General features: G+C 31.5%; 2 protein-coding genes across 2 annotated transcripts; both read right to left on the minus strand.

Moving 5' to 3' along the window:
- Positions 1–12,375: 12,375 nt before the first annotated feature.
- Positions 12,376–17,202, minus strand: LOC132719536 (uncharacterized). Its single transcript, XM_060703312.1, has 2 exons — positions 16,515–17,202; positions 12,376–13,732 (listed from the first exon to the last, which is right to left on the minus strand). The coding sequence occupies exon 1, from the start codon at positions 17,140–17,142 to the stop codon at positions 16,666–16,668; it is 477 nt and encodes a 158-aa protein (XP_060559295.1). The 5' UTR covers positions 17,143–17,202; the 3' UTR covers positions 12,376–13,732; positions 16,515–16,665.
- LOC132719532 (complement C1q-like protein 4) lies at positions 13,315–13,677 on the minus strand. Its single transcript, XM_060703309.1, has one exon. It carries the CDS (start codon positions 13,675–13,677, stop codon positions 13,315–13,317), a length of 363 nt encoding a protein of 120 aa, XP_060559292.1.
- Positions 17,203–19,582: the final 2,380 nt, after the last annotated feature.

The following is a 19,582-nucleotide window of genomic DNA, read 5'->3' on the forward strand; positions in this document are numbered from 1 at the left end:
ATCTTTGTGGTTTTACGCGTTTCTCTGTAAACGTGATTATGCAAGAAAATGTGTTAACATGAATATGTGACAAGACATTCGCGTGATTTAGGGAGGTAAATCTGCAGCGCACATTAACAAAATACTGATGTTATAAGGGCAGAGGAGTTGTCGTCCTTACAAGTTATAACAGTCGTACAATTCTATTAATTTAGCTATTCATATTTGTTATCTATGATAATATGTGATAATAAATAGATAAAATAATGAATGAATGAAAGAATGAAAAAATGAAAGAATTAATGAATGAAAGAAAGAAAGAAAGAAAGAGAAAGAAAGAAAGAACGAACGAACGGACGGACGAATGATGGAACGAAGATGCCAACATTTTGGGTTTATGTGCGTATTCTTTGCTCTTTTTGTAGCACTTTTCCCCATATACCCGGAAAATAACAATACAAATCAGTCGGTTTATGGTATTTGCTCTTTTTTTAACTAAGATTATATATGTTTGCCCGAACAGACGAACAAACGGACGGACGGACGAAAGGAAGGTACAAATGAAGGAAGGAAGGAAGGACTGGATAGCGGACGAACACGAACGGACGAACAAACCAACAAACAAATAAATAAATAAATTTGATAACGAGATACAATTTCAAACGCCATGCAATTTTCTTTTATAGTATTCATTTTACATCATCTTCTATTTAAAAAAACGTCACTGTTTGTTTCGAACTATGAAAAACGTATAAAACTAAGCAAACCCGAAAGCAATGATAAGGATAGATTTGAAAAGCAATGACAGAGTTTCCGAAAATAACATAATATACAAACGTCACATTTTAATGTGTCAGGCATTTCATTCTCTTAGATAAAGACCATAAAGGTCGGATTAGGGACCATTTCTCATAATGTTAGTCTATGGGAAAATCAAAAACGTTAGTCAGACCTGGAGTCACTGCAAAATACGGATTGGTTTTGTTTAGATCAACAAAATTAAATTGCAGGTGAAATAAACAGGTGTAAAAGTAAAAAGTCAAAATAACTTTACTGATTGCCATAATTTCCAATTTTTATTTTCATTTTCAGCAAAAAAAAAATAAAAAAGCCACCTCGCCCAAAAAAATTTTATAAATAGCTTTTATAATTCATCGTTAACATCAAGTAAGCAGTCTTTTTACATTAAAAAAACATTAACTCTTTTCTATTTTTTCTTTAACATTTGTAATTATCAATGTTTTTCAATCACCATAATAATAGTGTATCTTTTGAAATATAAAGCAAATTCAACTCACGTTTTACAGTGAAAAATAATATAATAATATATAATCTCACTTTTGTTATAAAATAGATAATAAAAATGGTAAAGTGTGACTTAAATAATAATAATAATAATAATAATAATAATAATAATAATAATAATAATAATAATAATAATAATAATAAGTTATAATTCTAATTATTATTATAATTATTATAATAATAAAACACAAACTCCCCCGTCCCCCTAAAAAACCAAAAACAAAACAAAAGAAAAACACCACAAAAAACACAACAACCAAAAAGAAAAGAAAAAAGGAAGCGAATTTAAATAGCTTGACCTTATATTAGGTTGGCTAAGACCAATTGATTTTTTCATAACATTAATAGGTATATATATTCTTTATTTGAGTCTCATCCATACATAACAACATAAAACAATTCAATGACATAATTTTACAAAGTAAAAGTTACTTTTGTACGGCCATTCTTATCAGAATTACAAGAGACTATAAAAATTAATCTAAAGGAAGGGAGGCAACTCTACAAGAATTTCAAATATAAATTACAAAGTTAACTCTCTTCTCATTCCATATTCATAACTTAATATTGCTAAAATAAGAAACTATTGCTAATTTTGTTCTAAAATACATCAAGAGTTTCTGGTATAATTGCTTTACAGTTAAAACCCTTGACATGTTTTCTTCCTTAAACCCGTAAAAATTAGACTGAATAGCAATAGATTCTTAACCTATAAAATCATATTGTAGATAAAATTATAAGATTAAATCTATACAAATGAAAATAAAACATTATTTAAATTTAAGTGACTGTGAATAGGTACGATACAAACTGACAAAACTGCTTAACGGATTATAATGTAATGCAAACACTGACCGTCATGTTTAAACATGTTGTATAAAGTGGACAAACAGGTTATTGTGTCGGACAGTCATGTGTATCTGATGTGAGTATTCAAAACAAACGTTTGCATACTTCTTCTCCTGAACATTTCATATTTGATATCAACAAAATGCAAAATGAAAATTTTACTGGACAAAATGTGGCTACAAATGTTGCGACATTTACCAATCCACAATACGGAAGTCAATTTTCGCCATCTCCAACTTATAGTTACACTCAGTTACAGCCGATGCAGCAGCAGTTTTCCCCAACACCGTCGACATGGGCCACTGAACTCATTGAGAACATAAAAGTAATAAATACGGACATAAAAATGATCAAAAAATCCGTAGAAAAGATCGATGGAATTGAAAAAACAGTAAATAGAATTTGCCTGAAAGTAGATGAACTCGAAAACAAATATAGAACTATGGACATTCGTGTAAATGAAACAGAATCAGCAGCCGCATTTCTCAGTAACGAGTTTGAAGAAACAAAGAAAAAATAAGCCAATTCAAAATCTGACATTAAAAAATTCGGAGACATGTGCATATCATTTGAGAAACAAGTTAGCTCTCTAGAAACGGACAATATGCAACTGAACAACAAAGTCAATGACTTGGAAGCCCGTAGTTTAAGGGACAATCTGTTGTTTCATGGATTTAACGAATCACCAGACAAAAACTGCGAAGCATTATACAAAATTTCATTAAACATGACCTAGGCATCGACCAAAAGGAAATAAATATTGAAAGAGCCCATCGAATTGGTACCAACAAACGTAAAGGAATACGACCTGTTGTCGTTAAATTTTTGGAATGGAAAGATAGAGATTTGGTACGTAAAACTGCAAATGACAAGTTCGCGGAATTAAAAATGAAAAAGAAAGGCGTCGGCGTTCAACAAACTAGAGCTGTGCTGGCCAAAAGAAAAGAACTCTATTCCATTATGGATCGTGAAAAGAAAAATGGCAGATTCGTCAAATGGGCTGGAGCAAAACTTTTAGTCAGTGATCATGCCGAGGGACCATTCCACGAGATTACAAGCTAGGAAGAGCAAGAGGAACTACGAATTCTTGTGTGGAATTTAAACGGGTTATCAAGAAAATTAAATGATGAGGAATTTTAGACTATATAAGCAGCTACGATATCTTGTTTATTTTGTGAGACTTGGATAAGTGAAAAATACATGTTTAATTTAGAAATAAACGGTTATCAAAGTTTTCATTTATATGGAAATAATCAAGTGGCACCAAAGAAAGGACGCTATAGCGGAGGAATATCTGTTTATTTTAAAGATGAATTTAGTTCAAATATTTCTATTGTAGAGACTCACAAGTATGGTATTATTTGGCTAAAAATTTACAAAGATTTACTCGACCTTGAGAAAATGTATACATATGTAATGCTTATATTCCACACCTGGTTCTAAAGTTTTGTATGATAAAGATTTTGATTTTTTGACGAAATAGAAAAGGGAATAGAAAAATATATAATAATTTAGGTAAAACCTTCATTACTGGAGATCTTAATTCTAGGACTGGGAACTTATCTGATATTTTAGAATATGATAAATATCTTGACGATGAAGATGATATTTTTTTAAATGATCAATGTATTATTCATGACCGCACCAATAGCGATCACGTGATTGATTCTTATGGGCGGAGATTAACCTTACTATGTAAATCAACTAATCATGTCATAGCCAATGGCCGAATGCACAGCGACCGTGGATTAGGCAATTTTACATTTAGCTCATCACGTGGTTTAAGCGTAACAGATTATTTTATTGTTGATAAAAATGCATTTAACATTGTTTTGAATTTTTATTATCAAAGAATGGACAGTCTTTTCTGATCATGCAGGTTATATTTTTCTCTAAAATTGAAAAATCATATAGATTTTTTAACATAAATGAAGGAAAACAGTTCAAAGTGTGATAATGCAACAAAAATAGTGTGGGATGAAAGTAAAGTTGATTTATTTCGTTCATCTATTTTAAATGATATTTGTAAAACGTATTCAGGAAATTATTGTGATTTATCTATTGACAATCAAGTTACAAGTTTAACAGAATTATTGCACACAAATGCAATAAAAATTATCGACGTTTGGTAAACATTCTCGTCACAATGGAAAACACACACAAAATCATGCACGTCTAAAATGGTTTAATGAAAATTGCTATAATGCAAAAAAAGATTTTAAAAAAGCAAGAAATGCATTTTTAAAGAATAATACTTTAGAAAATAGAATGAACTTCAATAAATTCCGTAATAAATATAATAAGGTCAAGCAAAAAAACAAATTATCGCTTTAAAGTACAAGAAGGGCAAAAATTAGAAAGCATAGCCTTAAAGGAACCCAGAAAATTCTGGAAATCTATAAAACAGTCCAATAAAAAGTCAACTTCTAATAATGCTGAAATAAGTATTGAAGAATTACATGACCATTTCAACAATCTTTTAGGTGAAAATACAACTCAAAACATAATAGAAGAAGATCTATATACAGAAAATGTCGAAGATGAAGAGTTAAATTTACCAATTACTGAATCGGAGATAAAAAAGGCTGTATTTAAACAAAATAGTTTTAAATCACCCGGTCCGGATAAAATTCAGCAGAAATTATTAAAACATCATACGATATTATTTCACAATACCTGGTTGTTCTTTTCAATAAAATATTTGACACAGCAGAATATCCTGAATCATGGGGGTTAGGTTATATTGTGCCTATATTTAAAGGTGGGGATCAGAAGGAAGCGAAGAATTATCGAGGTATTACACTAAATAACATCTTGTCAAAAAAATCTACTCGCAAATACTCCTAAATAGATTAACCGCATGGAGTGAAAAGTATGAAAAATTATCAAATTGTCAATTTGGTTTTCAAAAAGGGAAAAAGTACGGTAGACTGTATATTTATTTTACATTCTATCATATCAAAAGTATTAAATAGCGGTAAAAAACTTTATACAATATTTATTGATTACGAAAAATGTTTCGATAAGATTAACCGATCTATACTATGGCAAAAATTGATAAATCAAAACATAAGTACAAAAATGATTAATGCTATAAAATCTATGTATTCTGTTGTTCGCTCTGCATTGAAACATAATGGAAAAATCCATTCCAGTTTCATCAACTCACATCAAGGGGTCAAACAGGGAGACCCGAGTTCTTCTCTTATGTTCATGATGTTCGTGAATGACATAATGGAACATATAAATACGGACATTGACGGTATATTTTCATTTAACGAACTTAAATTTTTCTTAATATTATATGCTGATGACCAAGTATTATTTACTACCACACCTGAATCTTTACAATATTTATTAAACGATGTAGAAAATTATTGCAATACATTTTGTTTAAAAATAAACACAAGTAAAACGAAAGTCATGATTTTTGAAAAAGGGAGACCGACAAATCACGATTTCTATCTTTACGGCGAAAAACTAGAGGTTGTTTCATCCTTTAAATACTTGGGTGTTTATTTTTTTAAAAACGGTAATTGGTATAGAACGCAAAAATGTATTGCAGAACATGCGTCAAAAGCTTTATATCGTTTATTTTCTGTGTTTAATCAATTCGAATTTAAGGTTTCTGAAAAATGTAAATTATTTGATACAATGATTTCATCTATATTAAACTACTGCTCGGAAATATGGGGTGGAAACGAAGGTAAAGATATTGAGCTGATTCACACTAAATTCTGTCGAAAAATACTTGTCGTAAACAATTCTACAAACTTAATCGGACTATATGGTGAACTCGGTAGATTTCCAATGAAAATAGTAAGAAAGGTTAATATGATTAGGTATTGGTGTAGAATACAAAACTTGAATGGCAATTCTGCTGTTAAACACATATATAACATGATAGTTAGTGATTTAGATAGAAATATTACATATAACGGTTCTAATTGGGCATTTCAAATAAAAACAATGTTAGATAATTAAGGGATGTCAGATATATGGCGAAATCAAGGAAATCAGGAATATATATTAAATGCTATTAAACAAAGAATTTTTGATCAATACACCCAGTTTTGGTACAGTGAAATTAATAACTCACAGAGACTCATAACTTATAGTAGATTTCAACATTCATTTGAACTTGAATCATTTCTTGATAATTATTCGATAGACAAAAAATTCAAAATAGCACTAACTAGGTTTCGTCTGTCATCACATAACCTAGAAATTGAACGAGGAAGGTATAATAATATAATAAGAAGTGAAAGAATATGTCAATTTTGTAATCTAAATGTGGTTGAAAACGAATATCACTTCCTATTAACTTGTCCATTATACTCAAATATTAGAAAGAAATATCTGCGACGTAATTATTATACATGGCCATCTTTAAATAAATTTGATCATTTGATGATGACAAAAAATAAAAAAGAAATAGCAAATCTCTCGAAATACTTATACTTTGCAAATAAACTTCGAAAAGAACTTGAATAACTAATTATCAGCTTTCATCTAGTTTTTCTTGAAAAAAAAAAATTATTTCATATATCATTTTATTTTTCCTTTTTTACATTTTGTACTTAATAATTTATTCCAATTCTGACTAAACAAAACAGTTTCTCTCTTAAATTACTGTTCTTGTTTATTTGTGACTTTTCTCTTGTCTTATGGTAGTCTTTATATTTCATGTGTAACTACTACAGATGGTAATATGTAGGCTAGAAGTGATGTTAGATATTGCTTTATGCTGAATAAATGTTGTTGTTGTTGTTGTATAAAATCGAACTGTAGGCTATTGATAGGTATTTAATACCTTAAACCTATGACAAATAAATACACTTTTAAATTAATATTAAATACTGTAACATATACACTTGGGTAAAACATTTTATCCAGGATATAATATGTCACAGTGCGACGGAATATAATATATACTGCTATATGACGATTGTCTTATTTTTGAAAAACTGGATATTAAATTTCATTGGTAAGAATTATTATTGTCAAATTAAATCAATACGTTACTGAATTTTAATAATTTTCAATAAACACCAATAATTGTAAGTTAAAACGTTTTAGGTACCTACTGTTTATTAAAAAAGTTTTGCTTTGTACATGTCCTATTATCAAATTGTTTTATGAAGATTTGCGATCTGTTAAGGGATCTTTCAAGCCAATGTATAAGAAGAAAGTACACACCACTGAGGACATGCTGTCAAAAAGAGACCGACCAGTCAGTCGTCGGTCTGTTCAATGTTTGGGGCTGACGGGAAAATTTTCTAGATTTTGGGGAGGACCCTAGATATTGTTGGTATAACATTTGGTCCAACCCTTTTGTTTATACTTAAGATAATGATTTTAGATTGTGTAAATTTATCATGTACAAAATACACAATGAACTATTATTAAACTGAAGATTTCTACATGTAAAATGCTAGGTCCGAAGTGTTCATTATATGTAATACTTCTCTACAACAACAGGTGAAATTAGTTTTAAAGGAAAAGAATTGCATTGCTTAAGCATATAAATAACTAAACAACCTTTCAAGTGAAATGTGCTATATTTTTTGAACGGTCTCTCATTCTTACTAGATTAATGCGTGTATTGTAGCGGTTATACATTTGTACACCACTAAAATTTAGCTGTTCAATGAAAATGATTGAAGTGCCCACTTAGGTGGTCATTAGACATTTTATCGGACTGCTGAAGTCATTTTGAACATTAATAGAGAATTAATGCACAGTGTTTCGTGAACTAGCACAGTCATGTAGAAGCACGAGCATGCAATAAAAGCCCGAGCACATGGCCAAGAGAAACGTTTTGTTATTGCATATTATCTTCCAGTTAACGTATACCGGAACACCGATGAGCGCATTTTTAGGCAAGAATGTTGTGACGCATTCATGTTAGTTATACATGTTATATCAAAATATATCTTATATCGTTGTTAATTTCATATCAGGGAACAACGTTGTGAAAAGGCTATATGCTTCCTGTAACTTTGAAACCCGATTGATACATTTTCTCCGGCAAAGAATTGAAGTAATTAAAGTGACATAATACTCAATTTTTGCTGTCATTTTAAGTTGAATTAGTGATATATTTCGAAAGCTTGTTTTTATGGTGATAGATCAATAATTAACAAGAACGTTTTTTTATACAATTTAAAAACGACATATTTTATAAAAAAGACTGCCTTACTATTTTTAAATTGGAACGCTACCGATACATTCTGAACGACATTTATAGAAATTTCAGTTGGTCACGTGGAGTATTGATTACTTTTTCATAGTAAACTATTAAACTGCATACAAATATGGTAAAATGCCAAGTTATTTTGTTTTTTACCTAGCCAATGACCATTTACAATTAGATTTAAAGGTTTTAAGACACATTTTCATTATAGAGAGTATATGGTCTATAGAGGAAACAAGAAACATTTTGATTAAATTCCAAAATGTTAAATGTTAAAACATGCATTATTCTGTTGTATTAAATAAACTTCTACTGGCGGCATGGCCGAGTGGTTAACGCTTCGGACTAGTAATCCAAAGTTCGCTAGCCGCATGGGTTCAAACCCTGACAGGGACAAGTCGTTGTTTCCTTGAGCAACAAACTTAGCACACATTGCTCAGTACTGGTTGATTCTAGAAAGGTATTTGAAAAATGTGTTTTTAAGCTAATAGCTTCCTACACAATCGAACTAAGTAAATTCTGTAGAAACCAAATAAACTACTTAAAACGACTGTGACAAAACTAGGTTACTTGAAATATGCACGTGGCTTGCATGTACTCCCTAGTATTCAATGTAAAACAATTACGTAAAACTATAATATTAACCTGGTGTATACACACATGCAATTGTTAAGAAAAGAAACAGAAAGTCAAACAAGCTTCATTTTTGTTTGATTAATACCTAAAGAAATAAAAATTTTGCAAAATGCGAATCAGATCTTTTTTAAAGGTTTATGTTTCCATTTCTCTCCTTTTCCATTTTTATCTCGCATTTATAATTCATATATCTTAGTCCAAATGTATATAAAGGGTGTTAATGAACTGCTCGTACATTTATTCATTCATTCAGAGTTCAAAGATGCAGAGCAACGATACTGTCAAATTCAAGAACACATTGAGTCGAACAAAGTGGGAAATTTAAGAAATGCTTACGCCTATAGTACAAAGCTTCAACCTGCGAATATGTGACTACTTGACTCAGGCTATATTCCTGACAGGCATGACAGGCATCGCGAGTGTAGGAATGATATTTGCTATTCCATATCTGTATAGTAACTATAATGACAATATTATTTTGTGCTTACGATTATTTGGAGTTTTCATAGTTTTTTCAATTAACTGTGAATTGGTTGTGTATAAAATACGTTGATACAAGTTATAAGCCGTCACGTGACGGTATTATTCCGGACGGGATATCAATTGGACAGAAAATATGCCACACTCTTGACAATAACCATAATGACAGCACCATGCGATCTCGAAAAGACGCTACATCATTCAACATGGAAATTAATGACTCACAAGACAGCTTTATGTATGTCGCCAGTAAAGTACCCAGAACCCACACGGAGCCACCCGAGAGGACCCAATACCCATATTTGTCGTGGGCCCCGTGTTTACAGTGTAACAGACCCCGCCCACCAAGATGTCACCATTGTCCAATATGTGACAAGTGTGTAATGAAGCGAGACCACCACTGTTATTTTACCGGGGTGTGTATTGGGGGTAGGAATCTCAGACATTTTACCGTATTCGTTTTTTGGGCTCTCATGGGCGCTTTATTTGCAAGCGTACACTGTCTGCCATTTTATTATTACGATATTCTTCCATACACTAGTTACTTTGACTTGATTTTCCCAATAGCAATAACTCGTGCAGTATTCGGATACATTGATTGGATATATGCATGTTGCATAGTGCTCGGATGGCTACTGTTACTGTTTTTACTTATTGCCAACACATATCTGAAAATAATAGTTGCTGGTATAAGTACGGGTAAAACTTCCTTTGAAATGGATTTCGACATTTATATTACAGATACAAGGGGCAAAAAAGATAAATTAATTTCAGTGTTCGGACCCCATTGGAAACTTAACTTTTTTTTTCCACTTCATTTCATTTATGAACCAGTGGATGATACTGTAAGGTGGCCAACAATAAAAGCTTGATCTTGATCATCAAGCTTCAGGTTGGGTGATCATTATACACATGTTTTCTGTAACATTGGGTCACCGCAAGTATGGCCACACGGTATAAGGTATTTGCTAATTTCTGGTTATATCTTTCAATTTTTGAATAATAAACATACGAGTATACCATATTCTAGACAAATATTTGCCGATTCCAATTGCACAATTTTTTTAGCTATTATACTTTTCTCGACATGGTTGAAGAAATTGTGACCACAATGTTACCATATAATTTCGTAAAAATATTACGTATACTGCAAAGAAACATGACTGAAATCATAGCGGAAAAAGGTCTACAATAGATAGTTTGGAATCGGCAAACACTTGCCTGGGGCATGGCACATTTTATTTATTCAAATATAATTGAATTGAAAACTATAACGAAAAATTAGCGAAAAAAAAAACTTTAATGTCTTGGGTGCAGCTATTAGAGGTGACCGAAAGTTATCGTAAACTAAAATCACGTAATCAACCACTCTGTGACTTTATGTAAACAATTATTTGGAAGTGCAAATGTATATTTTGATGAGCATTGATCGAATTATAGATTACATTGTAAAAAAGCTGTCAGAACTAATTTATATAATCAAAGTGTTATTACACTAGTGTAATATCGTTTTTATAACATGGCTTTATTATACTCCTGCGCCGCGGTTTATGTGATAAATAATAATTATGTTACATTTATTTTGCTATTTGTCGAATGCTAAATAAATTAGAAAATATAAACAACCATCACTGTTTTTTCTCTATATCTCTTATAAGAAATTGTAAAGGCATCTGAAAAGTTTACAAAGGGAAATAATCGAAACTTATATAGAATTTTAAACCGTAATAGAGTAATCAATTCTAGGTGTATGCTGATTTACTTTTACTCTAAATGTAAGTAGGCGTCAGTGGTTCGAGATTCGACAGTGACTTTGGATTCTTTCTTGTGAGCTAGCTAGTTTACGGAACGTCTTTGGTTCTACTCAGGTAGAATGCTAGAATTCGCCATTCACTGTGTTGTTGCGACTTAAAACCCAATCATTTTTAAAAAAAATCAAAATAAAAAAAAAAAATCAACAAATCCGTAGACATGAAACTTGAACATATACTTGTACGTACATTTTACAATTTATCTTAACGCACAAAGTAAACTCAGAATTAAGTGCACGGACATGCAAATACTGCTTTTGTTAATTTTGTTAAATTTCAGTGATACGGATAAAGTATTCCCAGTCGATTACGAAAAATCAGTTAGTGTTACCGATTGAAAATGTTTGTCGCATAGACACACCAAGATACATGTATATGTTTTAGCTAACGCAGATATAGTAAACTACATGAGTTACAGAAGAATTATGTCAAACATAATTTAGGAAGTTATTAAGCTTCAAGCCGTGGTGAAATTTGCCTAATTGACAGTAATTTAGTTTGTAGAATCAGTCTATAAATTTTACGAGCAGTGCCTAAGTGATTAAGGTGTCTACTTGTCAACCTAGGCATCATTGGTTCGAGTCTAACTCGATGATGTGCTTGCTTGTTTCCTGTAAAATTATAGTTCAAATTAAAAAATAAATAAATAAATAAAATTGAAAAAATATCAATAGAAATATAAATAAAAACTGTTCAATTTCCTGAAAATGGCGTCCTTATGTTGGAGCTTAACACACTTATGTTAAACGACAGGTCATTCTAAACGATGCACATTTCGTCGAACCATATGAAGTTGTTCCCCTATGAATGATTACGTGACAGTCTATCTAATATGTGACCTGGGATCAGTTTTAAAAATCAAGCCTAGCTCGAATAGTAGTATACCACAATGAAGAATGTATTGAATAAATCGCTCAAATCATTGGTATGTCTCATATATTTTTAACACATTGAAATTAAACAAATTTCATTAGCTCCCTTTCACGGTCGTCATTCTCAAATTATCCTGACACTGGAGTTGCTATAACGTCCCTTTAACTGCTGTTCTTTCAAATATAAGTCATTCGAGTGGAGACAACAGTCACATTGCTTTGGTCAGTAAACGAAGAAAACAAATGCTCTGTGTATATATGTTTTATTCCCCCATTGAATGAAGAGCAAAACAAGAATACATACATATCAAACATATATACAAATTTATGACAATTCAACAAACATAATACAATATTATGTCAACAAACTAGCTAAATATTAATAACACTGGCCTAATTTTTTGAAACTACAATTTTTTTTGTCGACAATTTAATACCGTAATTGCTTTTTGCTTTTCCAATCAACAGTACCGTACTTACAGTCATTTAGGTATTTAATTTGTACATTCTTGAATTATTTTTTGTACCGCATTTTATACTTTTCCCATTTCAAATATTAACACCATAGATTAAGGTGTCTCATGGACATCTAAATCAAAGTGTATAATATTTTTATTTACATTCAAAAACAGTAAATGTTGTTTGAATCACCTTATGGTCGTTTCTTGAATGATTTGTTACAAAGAATGTCTAAGTAATTTAATATACATAAATATTGTAGGTAAACAGAATAAATTGTTCCTCAACGTTTATTATTGGTTTGACGATGATCTGAATCATGCTTGCTCGCGTTCATTATATGTAATCTGTAATCATTGTAATCACAATATAAAATAGTTTTACAAACCAGGGGTCACTTGATTTATATAAACTTATATGGGAATACAATTAAATTCAAACCAGTCTATAAAAATAATATTTTGAAAATTGAACAAAATAAAGCTTTTTTATCAAACATTTCAAAATTTATAAAAGGTAAATTTCTTATGAAAATCTCAACTTTAAAGTTTTATCGAATAAAAAACACACTGTTTCTAAGAATGAACAGAATCTTCAAACTAAGCTGATAACCTGTATTTATCACTTAAAAATTTGATACGAACTTTTAAATATCAAGCGTGAAAGAAGTTACTTTTTTGTGACACAAATACTAAAAAATATATGCATGTATAATATTACGTATAAGTTAATAAACTCCGTTTTCTAAATGACCACTGAACGACGTCCATGATTCTACGCGGTTGGATATACCAATGCTGCAACTATCTAACATCACCACATCTCCAACCTTCAATTCTAAATACGCCGACGTCGAAGCTTTGTAACTTCCGTTGTCTGCACCATTTGACCCGTCCTGTGGATTTGTGTGAGCTAACACTTTACTTGATCCGTTCAGATGAATGTAACATCCAGCATAGCCGACACTAGACGACCGTCTTTTGACGATGTGTAAGGAAAAGTAGTAGAGTCCACTAACAGGACACGTGAACTTGCCAGTCGATGTATCAAACGCGTTCCCTTCGTTTGTAATGACCTTTGTAAAAGACATGGAGTATAATGATCACCCGCCTTAGGTGTTGTCACTGTGAAAGCCACAACTTTCCCTAAAAAATACCGAGAGAATTGTATGATTAAAAGTTTAAAAACTGATAAAAAGATACATTTAGGTGAATGTTTTCTTGAAACATAAATTATGTTACATTTCAGGATAAAACCAAACAACATAATTATGTTGACCTTATAATGCAAAAGATGAAAGGCATACCATTTGGCATGATGGTAAATATTGGGCGACATGTACATTGTTTATAATGTAAAAGTAACATTATCTCAAATATTTCTTTTGCCAGTATCACTACGTTGCCTTAACCACTTGACTTTTATAATCTGCCTGCGACTGAAAACAATACAAAATACGATTCAGGCAGTAATTTCTTCTCAAAAATAAGTTTTGGAAGTTTTCTGAGGAATAATCATATGTTAGAAAATGTGAGCGCCTGTTTGAATCTTCAGAAATTCACAAGGTTTCAGTTTACGGAAGAATATTATTTTTTCTCAAGAAACATCTATGTAGGGCTTAATAAGTAGATTAAGCGGACTCTACAACTTATTCAAAATGAGATAATTGGACAATAAGTCATGATGGAAAATAGTACCGTCTTTCGTGTTGGTTTCCTGCTACCTACATTACACGATATAGACACCGTGATCATAATTATTTATAAATTATTCATACTAGTTAAGATAAAGTTCGCAGTTAGCCAGTCAGTTTGTAAGCAGACGTAAACGTTGTACCTCAGGAGGAAGTATACAGTTGCAGTTGGGAAGTTTCGAATTTGCCATGGTCAAACTTTCACATGAGAGACAATTTTGAAATTGAAGTGGACATAGTGTAGTTGTGTTAGCCATGCATTTTGAGGTGGTAACTGTTGGATTCGAATATATGATTCAAGGGTATACAGAATACTTAAAATAGTGTAAAAAGGAGCTCTAGGACACCATATTTTCATGTTGATTTTCAAATTGTATAGTTTTGAAGGAAAGATCAGTGAAGAATATGACATATAGAAAATTAATGTTGGAAAATACTACTGTCTTTTGTATTTGTATTCTATCACACAGATCACAAAATGTCACGCGATATAGACACCGTGATAATAATAAATAAATTATAGATAATTATTTAGATAAAGTTTACTTTCTAATCAGACGTAAACGTTATACCTCAGGAGGTAGTATACAGTTTCAGTTGGCTAGTTTTAAATTGCCGTGGTCAAATTTACAAATAAGAGACAGTTTGAAATTGAAGTATATTGATATGAGTGGTGTTAGCCATGCATTTTGTAGAGTACCTGCTGGATTCGAATATATGATTCATGGAGCTAGCTCAAAAATCAGCTCTTCAATTTAAAGGATATGCAGAACACTTAAAACAATGTAAAATGGAGCTCTAGGACACCGTATTTTCATGCAGATTATCAGATTGATAGCGTGAAAAGAAAAGATTAGTGCAGGATATAATATATACATCGGCCATTATGTTTCTGTAGGACTTCAGTGACAGAAGATTTTGGCTGTTTGTATTGTCGTTGCTACGAAGAACAGTCAAAAAGAAAATTTGATGTTGGGCGTGTATTAATAATTGGTTTAACGAGAACATTGGAGATTGCCCTTCAGTACTGGTATATGACAAACGGCATAAACTATGTATGTACACTTCTCATCTTTATGTTGATATCCCAAATAATGTTATTCAAATTAGAAAAGAAAAGAGGCACACACAATAATATCCCGAACGAAGAACGTTTGTGTACAACTTGACATGATAACATAGGGTGTGAGTTCCATGCTTCTTTTATATTTATGTCAAATATACAATCATATTCGCGATAATTATTGATTCATTAGATAATTTGGCGGAAAAGAACCGCATGATTTTATGTATTAATAAATACATGTGATATAAGGAAGCTTGTGTTTTTGTATATGTTTTTATGGACGGACAATATAAACAATTAGTGTTTATGAATATTATTGCGGCGACAGAACAATATTAAAAACTGGTTAATGTATAAAAGGCTGGACAATTATAAATATTATTAAGGCGACGGGACCATATTAAAAATTGGTGTATGTATAAAAGGCCGGATGCTTTAGAACACAAAATTTCTATTTAATTTTGAATTTTGCTAAAAATGCATTCATTGGCGGCATGTCCGGTTTGTAATCACAGAGTACAGACAAATTTTCATGTTTAAATGTTGATCTTTGCTTAAGCCGGTGCTAGGCAGACATGGGCGGTAACTTGAACTTCTCAGTGCCGTTCAATTTGGTCGTTTTGTGCGTTCTTTTGGGGATATCGTATTCGAGGTTCAGATTCGCTGATGTCAGTTCAGTTGTTTGTCAAGAAGTTTTGAAAACTGTTTACTGCCTCGTCGTGTATAACATACGGGGACATATTCTTTTGCAATTGAAATTGCTTATATACAAAAAAAAAGAAAAAAAAAAGAAATATTACATCATGTTAGCTCGTACAATAAACTCATGTGTTTTATCCAAACTTAAACATTATTCTTCAGAATATTGTTGACGTCTATATATTTTTCATGAAAGATAAGTTTAATATAAAAATGTAAAAAATGTTATTTTTCCAGCATTTACCTTTTAAAGTTAATAGAATTTGCTAAGCTAGACCATTTTTATTAAGACAATATCACTTATTTGCAATAACAAGAATTATTAAAGATAAATTTAATATAAATTTTTTCCAGCATTTGTTTGGTAGAATTTGCTGTGCAAGACCATTTATATAAGGACAATATCACTTATATACAGTAGCAATAATAATGTGATATGCATTTCTGTAAAACCTTCTGTGAAACTAACCTTTCATTATCTCGTTTATATCTTTATGAACGTTTTCAAACTCCATCTTAGAATTCGCCACACTTTCGAGCATTTCTGACGTTACATTTTTCTGTCGTTCAACTTCTTCCGCATTCTCTTGTTTGTATTTCTTCAACTCTGCGAGAAACAACTAAGAACGTTCCTCTATTTCCTTTTCTTCTACTGTCTTTACTTCATTAATAAGCCTCTGAAGGTTTTTAACTTTCTCTAACTCTGCAGCAAACAATTTATCGCGTTCCTCTTTTTCCCTGGCTTCTCGGACCTTTGCTCCGTTATTAAACTCTTTAACTTTCTCTAACTCTGCGGCAAACAATTGATCGCGTTCCTCTTTTTCCCTGGCTTCTCGGGCCTTTGCTCCGTTATTAAACTCTTTAACTTTCTCTAACTCTGTGGCAAACAATTCATCGCGTTCATCCTTTTCCTTTGCTTCTCGTGCCTTTATTCTGTTAATAAAATCCTCAAATTTCTGAACTTTGTCTTCGAATCTTAACTTTTTAATTAACATTTTCTCGTTATAGTCAAATCTCAAAAAACATTTAGGTTCTCCAGGTTCTCCGTTGACGACGGAAAAACACAGTATCACGACGGAATAATATTTCAACAGCATATTAACTTGTTACACCAATTGTCAAATATTTGAATACACTTCTTCAAAAGTAATATTGCATCTAATGGCTCCAATCGCTAATATAGTTACGAGAAAATAATTAGGATAAAGTATTTTCTCCTAAGATTGTAATGGGCTGTTCATGATGTTAGCGAGATATTGAAAATATTTCAAAGTTTTTTTACAAACACAAGTGCGCTTTAAACAAATGCTACTAATAAAAAAATAAAGAAATGCATGTCTCTGTTTAATAAATCAGGAGTCCTGTGTTGTTTAATCGCGTACATTTATTGAATCCTTCCTTCCTTCCTTCCTCCCCTCCCCTCCCGTCCCTTCCCCTCCCCTGTCCAAAATATTTAGACGATCTAAGTGTAGACGAGTGTATGCATTGGTATCACATTATCAGTGAATATAAATTCCACACGCTTGTAGTTTGTTCATCACAAAAGAACTCGTATCGCATTTTATTATAAAAGAATAAAACTCAACAAGGCAAAGACAACGTTCACAGGACGCAGACCCCGACTACCCCAAGTAGGGCACCCAGAAAGCACCAACATTATAAACTTTTCCCAAAAATACATGCAAATCTTGAAGTGCAAATACGCTGCAAGAGATAGAAAATTCCGTATTATGTATGTGACAAATACGGTACCATATATGGCAGAACAGGACTATTTTTCATGTTCCTTCTGATCTTAGCTGTGTAAAACGTAGCATTTTGAAACGGAAACCAAAATTATTAAAGTCATAGCCGGTTATGCAAAATTACGTATTATTCATGAATTTATTTCATGACAACTACATTTCATTTTCTGAAATACCTTATAAAAGTTATGTATATTGAAATTCATTTTTTTGCTCAAAACGAAAAGGTATATAATAAAAGGAAGATTGTTTTGTAGTAGCTTTCTGAGGCTATGTATTTTTCTACTTGCAACGTTGGAAAATTGATAAGTCATCCGACCTTCGGCCGTACGAGATATCTATTTTCCACCGCTGCTCGTAGCAAAATACAAAGCCCCAAAAAGCTACTACAACATAATATTCCGTACGTATTCTAAACATTTGTTATTATATCCTTTTTATCATTTTAAGTCTGCTATGAGTTTGTATGTTTTTCCGTATGCGTGTATGTAAGAATAACGAGTCTAATGGAAATTCAAAATGTGACAGTAATTTGGTGTGCTTCTGATTTTTGTTGTGCCCAAAAAGTTTGCCTATGATTTGACAGGTTTTGAGTTTGAATCACATTTCAGGCAAGCCAAAATATTTGGTTTTTTTTCGTTATATTAACATTTCTTTCTCAAAAGATAAGACAAGATATTCATAGATAAAAAGTACGATTTTGTTAAAAACAACCAGAAACAAATATTCATAAATGAAAGTGTAATGCAAGTAAGAAACTTTTCACCAACCCTCCCTATTTCAGTTTCATTTTCTGAGAATTTTTCTAATCATTTTGCCAACGGTTTTAATGGGATTCCAACTGCCATCATGTTTAATTGTAAATTTGGCATAAGTCTTGTTTATCGTTAAAGAATGTAATTAACAAAATCCGATTGAGATTATCCAGTTGCCTTTCACATTGTACAACCTGTGGCACTGAAATAAATAAGATATAAAACTTTCACCATTTTGAATATTGTATAGAAAATAAGCAAACAATGATAAAGAAAAAATGTGGAATGGATCTGCGTGTAATATATTTGTAAACTTGTAATTTGGTGGTGTTTTATTAAGTATCGGTGCATGTATCATCTTAAAAAATGAAATGTTCGGTTGACAATTCATGTGGAGAATCAAACTTGTAGAGATACATTATGCTACATACTGTGGAGTGTTTATACATTTCTATGGTGTCAGATATCACACTGTTTTTGTTGTAGCTATATTTTAGTTTGACCTGTATGTAAACTGGTCCGGACCTCTCTAATGATTCAAAAGTTTCCTTTTACTTTCATTTTATTGTCTGCCATATTTAACACCTCATTTGAATATGACAATGTGCGATTGTTTGTCTACACATATTTTGTGCACAAAATATTAGAAATACTATTTTACTATTAATAACACTATTGGTCATTCTGTCATTTGTAACATAAGTATTTTACATAAGAAAGGCTTCGGATTTTCAGTGTTTGTGTTTTCTGTATTACCCACCATGCCCACTGTACGTGTTGCCAATCCGTGAAGATATAATAACGACAAAACGATAGAGTAAAACTGAACTGTTACGAAATTATTGAATATATGAAATAAACCGTTCTATTTCTATGTGGAGTTTAAATTTGACAAACGTAAATTAAAATAATAGGAATCTATATAAATACTGAAAAAAAGAAGTTATCCTACTTTGAATATACATTAATATGTTAATCTAATCTCTATGTTTCAATATTGGTTGTATTCTGAGCAACAAGGATTAATAACTAGAGGA

This window comes from Ruditapes philippinarum, unplaced genomic scaffold (assembly GCF_026571515.1).
Source record: "Ruditapes philippinarum isolate M1 unplaced genomic scaffold, ASM2657151v2 ctg4878_1_1_1_1, whole genome shotgun sequence".
Classification (NCBI taxonomy): domain Eukaryota; kingdom Metazoa; phylum Mollusca; class Bivalvia; order Venerida; family Veneridae; genus Ruditapes; species Ruditapes philippinarum.